Consider the following 19,200-nt stretch of genomic DNA (forward strand, 5'->3'; position numbering starts at 1 on the left):
CTTCAACACTGTTCTTAAAGGCAAAATGGCAGGAATAACAAATGGGGTGGAAAAAGACCAAGTGAATAATCCAGAGTCCAATACTAGTAAAACTAAAAAAGCCCTTTTGCCCAATAAATATTTGACTAAGTTTAGACAAATATTTCTCTAATTTACAATGAATGACATTGTATTAGAAAACATATGCCACTAATTGAATTCTTCACTATGGTTTTAATGGAAGAGAGGACATTCCAACTTCCACCTTTTTTCCCCCTAAACTCAGTGACTAAATAATCTCAATTTGTCACAAAATGGAGATACTGGCTTTTCAACTGTGAAATACATTATTTACACTAGCAAACAATTTTGTACCTAGAATGTACTTTCAGTGGAGTTTCACATGGTTATGCAAGTCACTGTATATAGTAATACCTCAGATAACCAGAGCAGTTGGGTAATGAAGTGTTTTAATCAACTTAATTTATACTTAACTGGACTGATGCTCTTATGAAGTGAAACTGCCCTAGGAGGTGGCTGCTCAAACAGAATCGAGTCCCCTACTTTCCTGGATGAGGGCAACAGATGTATACTAAGTGGTCTAAGCTATCAGCTATGTGTATTTACAACTATAGCCCTTCAATAACCCCAAGACTTCACTCTTCTAGCCAGACCATTAGCTCTGGTATCAGCTCACTTAGAAAAGGCTCATGAAGACTCAAAGTACAGGCTGTCTTGGATGACTCTGACTGAGCAGAAAAAGCCTTATACTTCCACTGTGTGCCACTATTAATTTCCTGTTCCATTTAATTTTAAACACACAAGAAAAATAGCAATCTTCTCAAATATCTTTATACTGCATGGTGTAAGAGTTCCATGGATTCTTTGGAATACAACAACCAATCATCAGAAAAATCAGCAGCCTTTCAGTCTGAAAGTTTATTCAGCTTAGGCTACATTCCTCACTAAGGACTCCCAGGATATCAAGAAACTAATGAAATAACCAGCCATAGTCTTCAGGAACCAAAAAGTAGACATGAGTATAATTTATCACAGCTATAATAAAACATTATTTTAAAACTGTCAGTGTTTTATTACCCAAGTAGTGCATACTCAAAAATGCTATTCAAAACTTTCAGAGAAGCAGAGTAAGAAATAAGTCACTGATCAGTCTATTAACATCCTGGTATTTTTCTTACATTCTTTATGCTTAGATTTAGGAGGGGAAGGAAGATGATTTGTGCATCTCTCTCTCTCTCTCTCTTCCCTTCTCCTCCCTTCCCTCCCTCCCCCCCTCCCTCTCTTATAGTTGTTGTATTTCTACTGGGTCCATAATTATCTTTTTCCTTTAGCATTAAATCACTAGCAATTTTCCCATACTCTGTAAAGGACATTTAAATGGTATTGTAATAATTCTTCAAGTGGATGTGCTGAGATTTCTTGAATCATTGTGGATGTTTAGATTTTTCAATTTGTTGCACTCATAAATAACTCATTAGCCTCGCAGTATAGCATTATATCAGCCTATGCATTTCTCCCATGGCACTTCTCACAATTTTATGTAATTAATTATTTGTTTCATGTCTCCCTGTCCTACTCCTGATTTCTCAGTGTACCCCAGCACAGTGATAAAAGATATGTAACAAATATTTGTTGAATAAATTAATGAATAACAGAAGTGAATGAAAAACATGTATAGGGTTATGTTTTTCAATCAAATCTTAGAAAGAAATCATGACTCAAAGAAATAAATACTTTAATGTTTGTTTATATTCATTAATTATTTCCAAAACAATCATTCGAATTTATATTCTCACCAACAATGTATGAAAATTATGGTATTTACTACAACTTGTCAACACTGGTGACTTTTTTTTATTTGATGGTGATGGTGATTGTATTTGAGTTTTCATTTTGTTGTGTGCTGTTTTAATCAAAGTTATTTACAGGGGCAAAAAGGTTTTCCTACATTTAGTTATTTAAATTTGCATTTCTTCAGTACCAGTGAGACTAAACAGTTTTTCTGTCTGTAAACCAGCTGTGGTTCCCATTTTTTAAATTATGTGGTCATACTCTTTGTTTTTCTAATCAATTTGTAGCAGTTTTTTATACAGGCACATGTCATTCTTTTCTCTTTTTATTTATTGTGCCTATTTGCATCAGCTTGATATGTACCTTTTCACTTTGGCTATTTTTTGACAGATGAGCATTTCTCATTTTTATGTAATCATAACTGTCTATCTTACCTCTATTCAAACGTTCTTTTTTCTTGACTGAGTGCCACATGTGAACTGCAGCTATCATTTAAATAATGCCAATTGTGAATGTAGATTAATTGCGTTCACAGACTCCCATATATATATGCAAACCCCAACCTATCCTGAAGCCCAAGTTCTCACTTCTTTACAAGTTCTAGCCACTAGAAGTATAAGCAACATAGACCATTCACACTCCTCAGCATTTTCCCAGCCCAAACTAGATACTTTTGTCAACCTCTGCATTGGTCAATACTACCACTTCCATTACAGACTAGAAGTCAGTGAGGTACCTTTAAATGGACTTCAGCCTTCACATACACTTATGTTTTGTTTTGTTATGTTTTTTAAACATTCCTTCTATCCAAAAGCTTTTTCTTTTTTATTTCAAAAAGATGGATTTTTTTTACTCAAGATAGGGAAAAACTATTCTCACATAAAAAGGCACAAAAAACTGACCCAATGTGATTTTTACCAAAACAGTTATTTTTAAAATTTTTATTGAATTTATGGGGGTGACATGATTAATAAAATTATACAGGTTTCAGGTGCACAATTTTATAATACATAATCTATATATTGCATTGTGTGTTCCCCACCCAAATTCAAGTCTCCTTCTGTCACCATTTATCCCCCTTTTACCTTCTTCTACCTCCCTCACCCCACTTTACCTCTGGTTTCCATGCTGTTTGGAAATCACCATACTGTTTGTATTTATAAGTTTTTTGCTTTGATTAATCCTTTCACCTTTTTCACTCAATCCCACAACCTCCCCTTCCCTTTAACAGCTGTCAGTCTATCTTCTGTATCTGTATTTTTCCATTGATTCCACATATAAGTGAAATAATAAGGTATTTGTCTTTCTATGACTGGCTTATTTCACTTTGGATTTCCTTCATTTTTATACCCGAGTAGTATTCCATTGTGTAAATATGCCAGCTTGTTTTATCCACTCATTTACTGATGGGCACTTGGGCTGCTTCCAAATTTTGGCTATTGCAAATAACAGTAAAATGAACATAGGGGTGGATACATTCTTTTGAACTAGTACTTCAAATTATTTCAGATAAATTCCCGGAAGTGGAATCGCTGGGTCATAAGGCAGTTCCATTTTAATTTTTTGAGGAAATTACATAATTTTTCCACTGTGGCAGCACCAATCTGCATTCCCACCCGCAGAACATGAGAGTCCCTTTTCTCCACATCCTTGCCAACACATATTGGTGATTTATTGATGATGCCATTCTTACAGGTGTGAAGTGGTATCTCATTGTGGTTTTAATTTGTGCTTCTCTGATGATTAGTGACATTGAGCATCTTTTTGTATGTTTGTTGGCCAACTGTATGTCCTTTTTGAAGAAGTATCTATTCAGGACCTTTGCCAATTTTTTTAATTGTATTGTTAGGTGAGGTTTATTTTGGTGTTGAGTGATATAAGTTCTTTGTAAATTTTGAATATTAACCCCTTATCAGATGTATCATTGGCAAATATGTTCTCTGGTTTAGTGCATTGTCTTTTGATTTTGTTGATGGTTTCCTTTGCTATGAAAAAAATTTTAGTTTGATGTAGTCCCATTTGTTTATTTTTTCTTTTGTGTCTATTACCAGAGGAGACATACCAGAAAAAAATATATTTCTATGAGAAATGCCTGAGATTTTGCTGCCTATGTTTTCTTCTAAGAATTTTATAGTTTCAAACCTTACATTAAATCTTTAATCCATTTTGAGTTTGTTCTTGTGTATGCTGTAAGAAGGTGGCCTACTTTCATTTTTTGCACATATCTGTCCAATTTTCCAAACACTATTTATTGAAAAGACAATATTTACCTCATTGTATGTTCTTGCCCTCTTTATAGAGACAATGATTGATCATAATGACACTGGTTTATTTCTGAGTTCTCTATTCTGTTCCATTGAACCATGTGTCTGTTCTTATGCCAGTACCATGTTGTTCTGATTACTATGGTCTTACAATAGAGTTTGATATTAGGTAGCATGATTCCTCCAATGTTTTTCTTGTTTCTCAAGATTTCTGTGGCTATTTGGGGTCTGTTTTGCTTCCATAAAAATTTTTGTAATATTTGTTCTAGTTCTGCAAAATACACCATTGGTTTCTTGATAAGAATGGTGTTAAATCTGCAGATTGCTTTGAGTAGTATGTATATTTTAATGATGTTAATTCTTCCTATTTATGAACATGGTATATGCTTCCACTTACTTGTATCTTTTTCAGTTTCTTACTTCAGGTCTTTTACATCCTTGGGTAAATTTATTCATAAGGAGGTTTTTTTGATGTAATTGTAAATGAAATTGTTTTCTTAGTTTCCCTTTCTGGATATTTCACTATAGGTGTATAAACATGCCACTCATTGCTGGATGTATATTTTGTATCCTGCTTCTTTGCTGAATTCATTTTTTAGTTCTAGTAGTATTTTGGTGGAACCTTTAGGATCCTCTAAACACAGTATCATGTCATCTGCAAATGACACTTTTACTTATTTCTTTCCAATTTCAGTGACTCTTATTCCTTCTTGTCTGATCACTGTACCTAGGTCTTCTAGTACTATGTTGAATAAAAGTGGTGAAAGCAGACAGCCCTATATTTTCCCTATCTTAAGGAAAACTTTTAGTTTTTGCCCATTGATTACGATGCTGGCAGTGGGTGTGTCATATATGGCCTTTATTATATTGAGGTCTGTTCCCTCTATTCCCATTTTGCTGAGGGTTTTTATCATAAATGGGTGCTGGGTTTATCAAATGCATTTTCTGTATCTATTGATATGATTATTTAATTTTTATCCTTCATTTGGTTTATGTGGTGTATCACATTTATTAATTTGCTCATATTGTACCAACTTTGTGTATCTGAAATAAATCCCACTTGATCATGGTGTAGGATCTTCTTAATGTATTTCTGGATCTGGTTTGCTAATATTTTGTTGAGGATTTTAGCATCTGTTTATCAGGGATATTAGCAAAACATTTTATTTCTTCATAGTGTCTTTTCCTGGTTTTGGAATTAGGATAATGCTGGCCTCATAAAATGAACTTGGGTGCCTTCCTTTCTCTTGAATTTCTTGGAAAAGTTTGAGAGGAATAGGTACAAGTTTTTCTTTGAATGTTTGGTAAAATTCACCTGTGAAGTTCCCCACTCTAGAATTTTTGTTTCTTGGGATTTTTCTTTTTTCATTACTGCTTCAATTTCATTAGTTGTATCAGTCTATTCTGATTCAGATTCTTTCTGATTTGTTTTGGAAGATTATATGTTTCTAGGAATTTATCCATCTTATCCAGATTGTCCAATTTGTTGGCATATAGTTGCTCATATTTTCTTATGATCCCTTGTATAACTTTGGTGTCAGTTGTTACTTCTCCTTTTTCATTTATGATTTTATTTATTTGGGTCCTCTCTCTTTTTTCCTTGATGAGTTTTGTTAAAGGTGTGTCAATCTTGTTTATCTTTTCAAAGAAACAGTTCTTGGTTTTGTTGATTTTGTTTGTTTGTTTGTTTGTTTGTTTGTTTTTAGTCTCCATTTCTTTGTGCTGTGATCTTTATTATTTCCTTTATTCCTGACTTTGGACTTTGTTGTTGTTTTTTTTTTTTTTTTCTAGTTCCTTTAACATTAGATTGATTATTTGAGATTTTTCTTGTTTCTTGAGGTAAACTTATAAATTTGCCTCATAAGACTGCTTTTGCTGTGTCCCACAGATTTGGGGTTGTTGTGTTCTCATTTTCATTTGTTTCAGGGTATTTCTTTTTACTTCTTCCTTGTTCTCCTTGCTAACACATTCACTGTTTAGTAGCATGCTACTTAGCCTCCATGTGTTTATGTGTTTTTCAGGTTTTTTTTCTTTTGATTAATTTCTAGTTTCATAGCATTATGGACAGAGAAGGTGCTTGATGTGATTTCAATAATTTCAAATTTATTGACACTTGTTTTTGTCCTAACATGGAATCTCTCTTAGAAAATGTTCCAAGTGCACTGGAAAAGAATGTACATTCTTCTGCTTTGGGGTGAGATGCACTGAAGATATCAATTACCATGTTTTGCTGTGTCTAATGTGCACCCACACTTTTGTGCACTTTTATACAGAGTATTATTATACCCATGGTATGTAATCATTATATCCAGGTATACTGCACATCCTTATTTTTCCCTCTGAAATTTCAGCAAAAAAGTGCTCCTTATACATGGGAAAATACATTAAATCCATCTGATCTAGTTTGTCATTTAAGGCTATGGTTTCCTCATTATTTTTCTGTCTGGATGTTCTGTCCATTGATTTCAATTGAGTGCTAAAATTCCCTATTATGACTGTATTACTGTCAATTTCTCACTTTATGTCCATCACTATTTACTTTATATTTTTAGGTGTTCCTATGCTCAGTACATAAATGTTTACAAGGATTATATCCTTTTGTTGGATTAATCCCTTTCGCACTATATAATGTCCTTCTTTGTCTCTTATCATTGCCTTTATTTTGAAGTTCACTTTGTCTGATAATAAGTATTGCTACCCCAGCTTTGTTTTTATCTATTTGCATGAAATCTTTTTCCATCCTTTTAATTTTAGTCTGTGTATATACCTTTCATTCTGTGGTCAGTCTCTTGTAAACAGCATATATAAGTATATGGGTATTGTTTTCTTTTTTAAAAGATTTTACTTATATATGGACAGAGGGGAAGGAGGAGAGAAAGAGAGGGAAGCATTTATGTGTGGTTACCTCCTGTGCACCGCCTACTGAGGATCTGGCCCACAACCCAGGCCTGTGCTCTGACAGGGAATTGAACTGGAGACCCTCTGGTTCGCAGGCCTGCGCTCAATCCACTGAGCTACACCAGCCAGGACTATGGGTATTGTTTTCTTATCTATTCAGTTACCTTGTGTCTTTTGATTGGAGCTTTTAAGCCATTCACATTTAAAGTGATTATTGATAGGTATGAACTTATTGCCATTTTATTCTTTATAACTATGTCCGTGTGTGTGTGTGTGTGTGTGTGTGTGTGTTTTGTCCTACTTAAAGAAGAGTCGTTTAATATTTATTGTAATACTGGCCTGCTGATAATAAAACTCCTTTAGCTTTTTCTTGTCTGGGAAGCTTTTTATTTCTCCTTCAATCTTAAATGATAGACTTGCCAAGTAAAGTAGGTCCTTGCTTTTCATCACTTTGAATACTTCATGCCAATCCCTTCTGGCCTGAAACTTTTCTGCCAATAATTCAGCTTACAGTCTTATGGGAACTCCCTTGTAGGTAACTATTTTTCTTGTTGCTTTTGCCTTTGAATTTTGCCATTTTGATTACAATGTGTCTTGGTGTGGGATCTTTGGGTTCATCTTGTTTGTGACTTTCTGTGCCTCCTAAATAAGTGTGTTTTTCTTTCACAAGGTTAAAGACATTTTCAGTCATTAGTTCTTTGAATAGGTTATTTTATTTTATTTTTAAAAATTTTTATATATTTATTTGTAGAGAGCAGGAGAGAGGGAGAAAGAAGAGAGAAACATCAGTGTGTGGTTGCCTTCTGTGTGTTCCCAACTGGGTACCTGACCTGCAACCTAGGCATGTGCCCTAAGAATTGAACCAGCAACACTTTGGTTCACAGGCCAGTACTCAATCCACTGAGCCACACCAGCCAGGAATTCAAACAGATTCTTAATCCCTTGCTCTGTCTCCTCTCCTTCTAGTATTCTCATGATGCAGATATTGTTACACTTCATGGTGTCTAAAAGGTCCCTTAAACTGTCCTTACTTTTTTTTCTTTTTGTTACTCTGATTGGTTGTTTTCTGTTATGTTCTCTTCCAAATCTTTCATTTGACCCTCTGCTATATCTAACCTGTTATTGATTCCTTATAGTGTATTCCCTTTTTTAAAGATTTTATTAATTTATTTTTAGAGAGAGGAGAAGAGAAGGAGAAAGGGAGGGAAAGAAACATCAATGTATTAGAGAAACATCAATTGGTTTGCTTCTCACACACACCCCTACTAGGGACCTGGCCTGCAACCCAGGCATGTGCTCCAACTGGGAATTGAACTGGCTACCATTCACTTTGCAGGACATTGCCCAACTAACTGAGCCATGCTAGCTAGGGCCTTCTAGTAGTGTCTTCTTTATTTCAGATATTGTATTCTTCACTTATTTCTGGTTCTGTATGGTTTCCATGTCCTTTTTAATGCTGTTGTAATCCTCAATAGTTTTCTTGATCATTCTTATAACCATTTTTTGAACTCTGTATCTGGTAAATTACTTGCTTCTACTTCCTTTAGTTTTTTTCCAGAGATTTCTCCTGTTCTTTCATTTAGGGCATGCTTCTTTGTCTCCTGATTTTGGCTGTCTCTTTGTGTTTGTTTCTATGTATTAGGTAGATCTTCTGACTCCTAGTTTGGATAGGTTGGCCATATGTTGTAGGTTTCCTGTGGGACACAGTGGCACAGTATCCTTGATCAAATGAGTTGGGTGCTCCAAGAATGTCCCTTGTATGTATACATGAACCTCCTGCTGTAATTGAGTCTTGATTGCTATTGGCCCATTTGTGTGTGAGGCTGATACTCAGGCTGGCTGACTATAAGGAGTGACTTGAACCACACAGTATGAGCATACAGTGTGCTGACCATACAAAGTGGAATTTGCCTCAGCAGGATCTGGTACCTGTCAAGACCTCCCTTTATATATGCTGCTTGTGAAACTAATTAGAAGATCCTGCTCTAATGTCGTCTGAAGCTAACCACTGTGTGTGCCTGTTCTGGGGCCTCTTGGGAGGAGCTCTGGTGTAGTTAGTGTCAGACACTGTCTGTGACTGGCCCTGGGCAACCTATTTGGAGCTACAAAGTAATCTACAGTTTGTGGCCGTCTCTGCTAGGCTATGGTGTGCTCAGAAAGGACAAAGTTGTATACCAGCATCAGCTTTTACCAGCACCAAGCCCAGGGTTATGTCAGCAAAACTCCCAAGGCACTCAGAGTTTTTCCTTTGCAAGCCTCCACCTGTCAGCTGCCTATTAGGCTCAGTCACTGAAAGAGCCTCTGTTGGCACTCAGGTTGCATGAGGAAGGTTCTCAATGAGTCAGCAGGTAGGGGTGAGTGTTCACTAGTTTGATGCAGATTCAAACTTAGTACCAATGTTATGTCTGAGGCCACTCAGCAAATGTCTCCAGGTATACTGCCTGGCTGCCACCTACCAGGTTCCCAAGACCTTTTTGGTGGAGAAAGGTCTCAGGGAGTCATCAGGGTGAGGCCAGTTTGGTTTATCAGGCCCCAACATACCAAGATTTGGCTGCACAAAGGGAGAGCTCTGTATTGGTCCTAGAGCCACATAATTCATTCTGTCTAAAATTCTGCCAAGAGCCTGAGATCAATAAGGAAGGGCTGTCAGGAGTTAGGAAGTTGGGACTAGTGGATCTCCAGTGAGGAGAAGGTGTTGGTCAGGCTTGTGGGAAGGTGGGAGTAGTAGCCCCCACTTGAGTCATACAACTCAGTCTGTCCTAGATTCTGTCCAGGCCTTAGCAGAGCAGAGCCACCAGGAGTAAAGATGGTGGGACTGCCTGGACCCCAAAGGATGAGGTTAGTGGATCTCCTCTGAAGGGGGGGGCACCAGTAAGGTTCACAATAAGTTAGAAAGAATGACCCCCACCTTAAGGTCACACTACTCAGTCACCAACACTCCCTGAGTCTATCCAGATCTCTATACCCCAACCCAGGCAGCTGTCTCTTCAACAGGGCATGGGCTCTTCAGGGTGGAATGACAGGGATTCCAGAGAGTGGAGCTTTGCATTACCCCAGGCTGATATCCTAAAGAGTGGAGTGCTCCATCCAAGAAAGATGGCCTTTGTGGTGTGTGAGAAAAACTAAACACAGTAATTCTAGTGGCTGTCCTCACAGCTCTCTCCCCCTATAGCCACAAACCCCAGTCTCTCCTCACACAACTACAATCCACTTTGCCCTCCCTCTTCTGAAGCCCAGAGTGAGTGGCTTTGAACAAGATTTTGTGCATTGGCCTTTTAGGAGTGTTCCTGTGCCTTTATCAAACCTCTATTTCTCCTTGGCAGAAAGAATCCCTGATGATTTTCACAACCAGATATTTGTGGGCACCTCCTCCCAGCTCTGGTGCTCTGGGATGGGTAGCTCAAGGTAGAGTGTGACCCCACATTCCTTAAGGGGAACCCCTGAAGCTAAGATACCACTGTAGAATCTCAGCCACTGCCCATGGGAAAAGGGCCAGTCCTTTTTGTGTTTCCGCACTTATACCAGTCTAGATGTAGCTTCTTCTATAAATCCTTGCTCATAAGACACCTCTTCAGCTAGTCTTCAGTTGGTTATGCAGCTTGCTTCCTCTATATTAGTTGTATTTCCAGTTTGGTCCTGGGAGAAGGTGAGTGTAACATCTACCAGGTCTTCCACCATCTTGGACCTCCACAAGAGCTTTTCATACTCACTGGGATTCAACTCCTTTATTGCCATTGTGGGCCTCTACAATAAGGCTTCACCCCACAAGCTTTCTGAAACATTCCCCCAAGCATGAACTATCTCCATTCTTGCCAGCACTAGCTAGGTGAGGTTGCTGGACCTCATGATGCCATGAGGATGCCATGCTCACCCATAATAACTCATGTCTTCTAAAAACAACCCACTATTCCCAGAAGCCTTCTGATACAGATCTCTCCTCTTCCAGCCTGCTCTTCATACCTCAGAAAGCAAAGGACATTTGAAAGCATCTTGGTTAAATCTCCTGTTTTTTACAGACAGGGATGAACTTGCCCCAAATCACAAGTTCCTTCCTCCCACTGACCTGCCTATAGAACAGTGTTATACACTTTACCTGATAATCTTTATGGATTTAAGGCTGAAGATGGTGGCATTTGCTTTTTTGGCTTTGTCTTGGCTCTAATCTCCCCCAGCTGCTATGGTAGTACTGCAAGGAATAATAATACTTACTGTACGATGTTTCTTGATCAGATGTAAACAGATGGACTTATCTTTATTTTTTAAATATATTCTGGTAAAAGTATGATATTTTAAATACATTATTGATATTCAAATCATGCTCAAACTAAAGCTATCTTCTTTATTAAATATCTAAAAAATCAAAGTATTCTGTTCTACTGTAAGCTCTGTGAAAAAGAGGATGACATGTCTTTCCTAGAACATAATGGGCAGAGTTACAAAAATTTGTTTAATAAATAACAGGTGGAAGAGATGACTATTCTTTAATATCATTTCACACTACCTAAGTTGAAGACAGATATAAGATACATAAGCTCTAACAGTCTCATTGCGATATAACAGCAATAATGTAAAATTACTTTTAAGAAATGCTAATTCTGAATGGCCTTTTATACTTCCTTAAGAACTGAGAGCTTTGTTGGGATTTCAAACAAGATATTTGCCCTCTGTGCCGAGATGCTAACTAATACTGGTGAAGTTTTACAGATGTTATCATAGTGAATATCTCTCCTCCTATGAAATAGTGGGAGTGCAAAATAGCTCTTATCAAAGGCAGCTGAAGAAATGCATCCTTGGTAAGTGAAATTTCCCTGGGAGAGCCAAGGGGCCTGTAGCCTGATAGACCAGGACAGCATTTCTGGCTATAAGATTCCATTCAATGGCTGCCTCACCTTGTACCACAAACCTGTCAATTCATCCTGCTTTACTGAAAAGTACAAAAAGTGAAAGGGTGAGAGCATGGGCATGAGGTGTGAGCAGGCACACTCACTGTGGAGTTCTTAATAAGACATAGCTCTTTCCAAGTACCATATGATTTCACTTACATGTAGAATCTAAAGAGCAAAATAATAAACAAACAAAATTAAAGCAGACTCATAGACATAGAGAACAGACTGATGGTAGACAGAAGGGAGGAGAGTTTGGGGACTGGGTGAAAAAGGTGAAAAGACTAAAAAGTACAAATTGGTAGTAACAAAATCATCACAGCATGTAAGTAGAGTATCAAAAATATAGTCAACAATATTGTAATAACTATGCAGGGTGCCAGGTTAAGTACCGGCAACATTGGGATAACACTTTGTAAAGTATCTGTCTAACCATTATGGTGTACACCTAAAACTAATGCAAAGTAATATTAAATGTAAGCTATAACTGAAAAATAAAAGTTTAAGAAATAAAATAAAATACAGAGCTGCTTTTAAAAAGAAATGAACAGAAAATAAAGCATTTACCACAATATTTAAAGAGAATTACAAAAAAAAAAGAATGCTTTCTCCATATAAATGCCTTTTAGTCCTCTCATGTTAGTGATAGCCTACTGAATTTTAGATAACAACTAATTATCCCCTGTGTGGCTGCTGGAAAATTTAAGAGATGCTAAAAGTCTAGGATGCAACATGAATATGATGATCAGATTCTCTGAATTGTCTAGATGCTGATCCCCCCTCCCCCCAGCCACCCTGTGTGTGCAGGCCAGTGCCATATGTCCTGAAGAAAAATGACTCTAGGGCAATTTCTTTGTGCCCAATCCTGAATTCCTCCAACAGACCAAGTGTAGCACTAGAGTTGGCTACAAACAGAGGGAATTTGGCCCAAGAAAATCCTACAAAATTTGCGAGTTTTGACGGCTAGTAAGCAACAATGTTTTAATACATTTTCAAAAATAGTCTTAGAAATTCTAAAGTGAACAAGAGTCCTCTCATCCTAAACAACATATTGGCAAACAGATGCATGATATGAAATCACTAGTTTTTTTAAGAAATAATATCCTTTTTTAAAATATTTTATTTATTCATTTTTTAGAGAGGGAAGGGAGGGAGGTAGAGAGAGAGAGAGAGAGAGAGAGAGAGAGAGACATCAATGTGCGGTTGCTGGGGGTTATGGCCTGCAACCCAGGAATGTACCCTGGCTGGGAATCGAACCTGGGACACTTTGGTTCCCAGCCCGTGCTCAATCCACTGAGCTACACCAGCCAAGGCAGAAATAATATTCTTTAAAAACAACCTGTACCTTTTGCCAGCCAAGCACTCTCTCTTTTTCCTCAGGGCAACAGGACTACAGTGATTTCTATTCATCGGTTATATATCACCAAAACACTTTACCAATCTGCTGAGGCAGGGAAGCATCTCAAATGCAGCACTGAAAGCAAGATTCAGGGTCCTGGTGAGTGGCCAGCATGGCCTCTCTTCCCTCCCTAATGTCAATGAATGGCTGTGAGTCAGAAGGTGGCCCCTGTCACTGGTGAAGGCCCTACTGACAATACCAGTCCCCCAGGATCTTCCCATTATTTTCTAATGTGTAGTGATTTCCAACACAGCAAAGAGAAGCCCCTCTGCAACCTAACCAAGAGATATAATCCTGGTGAGCATAAAGTTTCAAAAAAGTAGAAATCTTTTTCCAATGAGTGTGGCAACCCTGGCCCAATCTCTCATCCAAACTCACATGTGTAAAATTACAAAAAACTGTGATGATGTAGGTGATAACAATATCAGTTAATATTTGTTGAGTGTTTACTCTGTGATAATTACTAACATGAAATGTCTCTCACTGTGGTTTTGCAAAAACTCTCAATCATCAAGACACAGTGAACAGAACAAAACAGCTGTGGAGTCAAACAGAACTGGAGTAAGATTCTAGCTGTGCCACTAACATGCTCGATGACCTTGGGAAAATCCTTCAGTCCCTTTGGGCCTCACTTTCATCTGATAAATGGGGGTACTTTTTCCCACTCTGCTCTCTTCCCAAAGATAGTACAAGTTTATAGAGAAATACCAAAGATAAGAGATGTGAAAGCTCATCAGAAATTGGAATGTGCTCTTCACACACACCAGGCTTGGACAGGCTCTCGTCCAAGGTCACAAAGGTGGTGAGTGGGTAGCCTGAAAGTATGGCCCAGGTGTCAGAACTCACAGACCAAACAGGCTAAGCCGTTGTCCTCTCAGTTCAGCAGAGTACAGAGATCACCACCTGGCACAGAAGACTGCTAGACACAGGAATTCCCAATGGCTGTCTCTCTCATATACTGAGACTAGCTCCTCCCCCTCATACATCACTACCAGTACAGCTGCCTCTGTTTCTAATTTTCATCTTCCTCTCTCTCTCTCTTCCCCCACCCCTCTTCCTCTCTCATTCTCATTTATGCATATCCCTTGGCTCTTATAGATTAACAGAACTCACAGAACTGGTCCTGCAAGAATGGATTTGTTAACATCCTGGGAAATTCTGGAAATCACAGACTCTCACCATTCTTCAATTTGAAGATTTCTGTAGAAGGGTAGGAATTAATGAAATAAAAAGGTGCCCTCAGGAAAGGGTCTTCAAGAAACATGTATAAAGGACCCATAGACAAAGCCAAAGTGGGGAAGGATGGAGGGTGAGAGGTGAGGGTGGGCCGGGCAGAGTGGGGGTGTGGGGGTAGGCAAATGGAGACAACTGTATTCTAACAATAAAAAAAATCAATAAAAGAAAGGTGCCTTTAGGGTAGCATTGTGTGTCTCTAGAAATTTTATTTCATTTTTGCAAGTATTCTAAGATTCAGGAATTCTCTTTAACAAGTGGTTCTTCTTTGACTAGAACAGATGACGCTGTGATATCACCCTTTTTATGTCCAAGAAAATCTTATTTTTTTCAAATAATTTTATTTCAACATGGGGCAATCCAGAAGGTATATTTACAGATCATATCACACCCTGACCTACATGTCCAAAAGGATTTTAAAAATGCACATGTGTCCTGTGGAACTCAAGACAGTGCCATAGCTTCCACAGTGGCCAAGACCTCAGTTTTACTTCTCTGCCACAGTCACAGCTGTGGACTTTTATTTTTGCCCCAAAGAGCTTTTTATATCACCATGCCACACTATACCTACAAGCTCCATCAGCAAGAGAAATTATTTGCAATATTGCCAAATTGTTTGGGATCTTTTTAAACACCAGCATATTGTAAGTCATACAATGACTTACAAAATTCTCATAATGAATTGAGCAAAATTCCTGAGCAAACTTCCTGAGCAAAATTCTCCTAAGATGGTTAAAAAAAAATCTGTTAGCACTGGAAAGGAAACGAAAGTTCCACAGATTCTGCCAGAATTCTAGCATTCAGGAAAGAACACTGTAAACTGAGGGAAGGGAAAATGAGTAGGGGGTGATGGTTCCTTCTGAATCTCAGGGGTGGCCAGAAAGTCAGAGGGCTCCTTTTGCCTGCAACTGCAGAGAAGAAACTGCCCTGGCTGTAGCATTCCAAGTGACACCTGCAAAGGACTGCCTAGTCCATAGCACCATACCTCCCTCAGAGGGTTAACAGGCAGTGTTGGGAGAGGGTCTAGGTAGGCAGCCATTGCAGCAGCAGCAGCAGCAGCAGCAGCAGCAGCAGCAGCCTCAAGAATCCCTGTGGTCACTCGGATAAGGAAGCCAAGAGCATGGCCATGTCTTTGCCTACTCAGAGACCCAGTTAGGAGGCCCCCTGGCAACCAGATTTGCCTTGCTCATTCCCTGGACTCCCAACACAGCCAAATTTTGTTTTAGGCAGAATGGAAGCCCTACCTGAAGCAACGCACCCCAATACACCCTCCCTGCCCCCCTTTTATGGTCCTCCACGACCTCCACCAACCCAGCATTGCGGCTGCTTGGAGAAAAATGTCCTAGCTTCAAAAGCAATTGGCTACAAGCTCTTCATAAATCACGGTTTTCCGCACCAGCCGCTGGCATGGGTTTGTAAATCACCGAGCAGTTTCTCAAGGTTCAACCCCACACGGGGTCGGGGCAACGTCCCAGCCCTCCCTTCGACCCACGGGGTGCGCCTTGCATTGGAAAAACACCACGGATGCCTGGCATGCAGCCAGTAGAGAGGGTGCAAGCTGAGTAACACGAGCTCTCTCTCCGGTGTCCTTAATAAGCGGCAGAGAGGCACCTAGTCTCGGGGGAGAGCGGATCCAGAGGAAAGAAAGGAGTGGAGAGGTGACAAAAGTCAGCCTGAAAGAGAAAAATCAGAAATGGTGAAAGAGAAAGAAGAGAAGCAAAGTGAGAGAAGAAAACGGAAGAAGGCAAGATCAAGACAAGATCAGGAGCACGAGAAAAAGGGAAAGACAAATGGGGAAGCGAAAATAAAAGGGGGGAAAGAATTTGGGGGTGGGAAAGAGTACGAAATTGATGCAGAACCGGAGTGAGGAGAAGAGCGAGGACAGGTGAGGATCAGGATCACTACACACAACGCAGTTCTTTCAAGCGCTCCAGTTCGGAGTCTGCGTGGGGTACCCTGTCCCAAACAGCGGGTGGGGGCGCTGGTTCCTGGCCTCCCGGCCGGCCGGCCGGCCTCTTCCCCCATGCTCCCTCACAGTCAACCAGCAGACCCACCGAAGACAGACAGACAGGCGTCTCTGGGCAAGAGCTGACAAGTGTCTTGTAGCCGCCAAGGTCCGCGCCAGGACACCTGGCGCCTGCCCAGCAGAGGAGCAACTGCTGAGTGGCCGAGGTGAGTATTGGATCGCAGGCACCTTCCAGCAGCGCCTCCCCCAGCTCAGCCCACCCAGGCCCAGGTCCGGTCCCGCACACCTCTGGCGCGCACTCACCTAGATGGTCTCTGCCTGGCATCGCGCTTGCCATCCACCACAGCGGGCACACAGCTGGTAAGCTCAGTCCAGTCGGCGTGCAGCCCGCAGCTCCAGCCTGTGGAGAACCTGGAGAAGAGCCAGGTCTCCCGCTTACCCGGCCGGTGGCAAGTGCATTTCTTCTGACCCACGCGGCATTCGCAAGGCTGCTCCAGCTGGATGTTTCGCACCAGGTGGCGGCCAAAAGTGGTACCCCCTGTCTTCTGGATGTGCAGGAACACGATCAGGTCATCGCCGTTGATATCGAAGTCTACCTTGCGCAGGAGATCGCCTCGGCTGAAATTGTAACGGGGCACGAACCTGGCGGAGCTCTCATCCTCTGAGCGGTAAGGGTCCGGCATCGGGGAGCTGAACGCCTGAAGACGGAGGAGCTGGCATTCTGTGCCAGGGCACACATATTGCAGGACGATCACGGCGAATAGGAACAGCATCACCAAAGCCAGCAGCAGCTTGTTGGATTTCTCATCCATATTCCCGACGCTGGGGGAAACCCAAGTTCGTTACGTCAATCCCGCAGCTCAGCCCGCGCTCGCCGTGCGCCCGCAACACCCCTCCCCCTGGCGCCGCTGTTGTGCCCCTTTCCCCCCTCCCCTCCACACAGAGTACTCCACCTCGGCGGCAGCCGCGGCGGCGGTGGCGCCCTTCTTCGCTTCCTTCCTTCCCGGCAGGCTCAGCGCTGTGGCTTCTGCCGCACACACCCCCACCCCCCACCCCCACCCCCCAACCCCCACCCCCCACCCCCACTACTTCCCGCTGGCCGCCTGCCCTCTCCCGGCACTGGAGCTCTCAGGAGCCGTTTCGCGGGGTTTCATACCCCTAGAACCCCGGTTGCCCCACTTCCCAACTCACACCCCGGGTCCGCGCCCCCTCGCGTCTCTCTCCACTCTCGATGGCTTCGTGGCTCCCATCCCCATCCGAATTTGTCCACCACACTCTCCCAGGAGCTTCTTTCCCCCAAGTCCCCTAGGCGCTTATGCCGCCAACTCCCAGCCTGCCCAAGTGGGCTTCCTCCCCTTGTCCCCCCTCCCAAGCCTTCCTTTTTCTCCCACCCGGTTGCCTACCTTGGAGGCCGCCTGGAGTGAGATCGGAGTTGGGTGTGCTGAGTTCCCCTGGGGGAAGGAGTCAGCCGGCAGCTTGACTAGCTAGCAGAGAGGCTGCGCTGCCGGTGCCCACAGAGGAACCTCGGGGAGGGAGCCACAGCGTGGTCAAAAGCGCGCTGAGTCCCAGTAGAGCGCCCAAGCCCCGTTGCCCGGAGCCAGCTGGAACTTTGCACCCTTCCTTTCTCCTCAAGCCTGCCTTCCCTCCTCACAGGGCTCCCTCTCACAGCGGCCAGGAAGTGCGAATCCTGTTTTCCGCTTAAAACGTACCTGGCTAGCGGGCCGAAAATCTTGGAGAAGATCACACCGAGCACGTGCTTCAGCGAGTGGCCCAGGGCTGCCAGGCCCCGAGTGAGCAGGGCCCGGCAGAGGGAGCCCAGGTCCCAGCGTCTCCTGAGGTCGTGCATCCGCCTGCTGCGGCCTCGGGGCAGCAGCGTGAAGAGTGGGGTGCGTGTGTCTCCCGCCTGGGAGGAAGACGCCTTTAGGGACTCGTCTAGCAGCTGGGAGTAGAATCCGTGAGACACACCCCTAGGAGGGCCAGCACGGACTGAGGCGGCGACTGATCCGGCCGGCTCTCTGCCAATTCAGTCTCTACTCTGGAATGTCGGCGGGGACAGGTGGTGCGGGCGGGCTCTCCTTGCTCCGATTGCAGTGTCCGCCTAAGCGTCCGGGCTGCACACTCAGACAGTGCCATTCCCCCCTTCAGGCAACTCAGGGTACTAAGGATCAGGAGCGAGCTTGAATTTATGTAATACTGCCTCACGCCTAAAAGCTCGACTCACTTCACAAGCAGAGGACCTGGGTTTTCTCTGGTCTTTGGGAACTGCGGTCACTCCAGTGAGCGCATCACTCCACTTTGGCTAGTAATTTCAACCTCCCCTAAAATAGCAAAGGCACAAATTGGACCTTTTTCTCCCCCTTTGCCAGTTTCCATTCTCCAACGGAAGTGGGAGCATTTTCTGAAAAGGTAAGATAGCATGAAGGAAAGCATGAACAAAAAATGTTACAGAATGGAAGTGTGATCTTTTTTTGGAGCAGACACTCACCATTCTTTTTGCTGAATCCCTGGCTTCAAGCCCTTGTGCCTACAGGAAGTTTTCATTTATATAAGGTTTACTGAAGGAAAGATAAATGAGTAAATACTGTATCAGAGTGGGGGCATTTAATCAAATGTGATGTGAAAAATGAGGAAACTAAAACCTAGAGAGAGGAAGAAATGTGCCCAAAGTCACACAGCAGAGCCCCAGGATTTGAATCCAAGATACCAGAAACCATCCACTCATCCATCTAATAAACAAGTGCACCCTCAGCCTCCTTTGTCTTTTTG

The 19,200-nt window shown here is 41.9% G+C and overlaps 1 protein-coding gene across 1 annotated transcript in view; it reads right to left on the bottom strand.

Annotated features, from left to right (window-relative positions):
• The window catches only part of HS6ST2 (heparan sulfate 6-O-sulfotransferase 2), a 306,945-nt gene extending 288,338 nt beyond the window's left edge, over nt 1-18,607 (bottom strand). The window contains 3 exon segments of the mRNA XM_036016972.1: nt 16,738-17,256; nt 18,144-18,438; nt 18,441-18,607. Coding sequence (XP_035872865.1) covers nt 16,738-17,256; nt 18,144-18,438; nt 18,441-18,567 — 941 coding nt within the window. The 5' untranslated portion in view covers nt 18,568-18,607.
• Nucleotides 18,608-19,200: the final 593 nt, after the last annotated feature.

Source organism: Phyllostomus discolor, chromosome X, assembly GCF_004126475.2.
Source record: "Phyllostomus discolor isolate MPI-MPIP mPhyDis1 chromosome X, mPhyDis1.pri.v3, whole genome shotgun sequence".
Taxonomy (NCBI): domain Eukaryota; kingdom Metazoa; phylum Chordata; class Mammalia; order Chiroptera; family Phyllostomidae; genus Phyllostomus; species Phyllostomus discolor.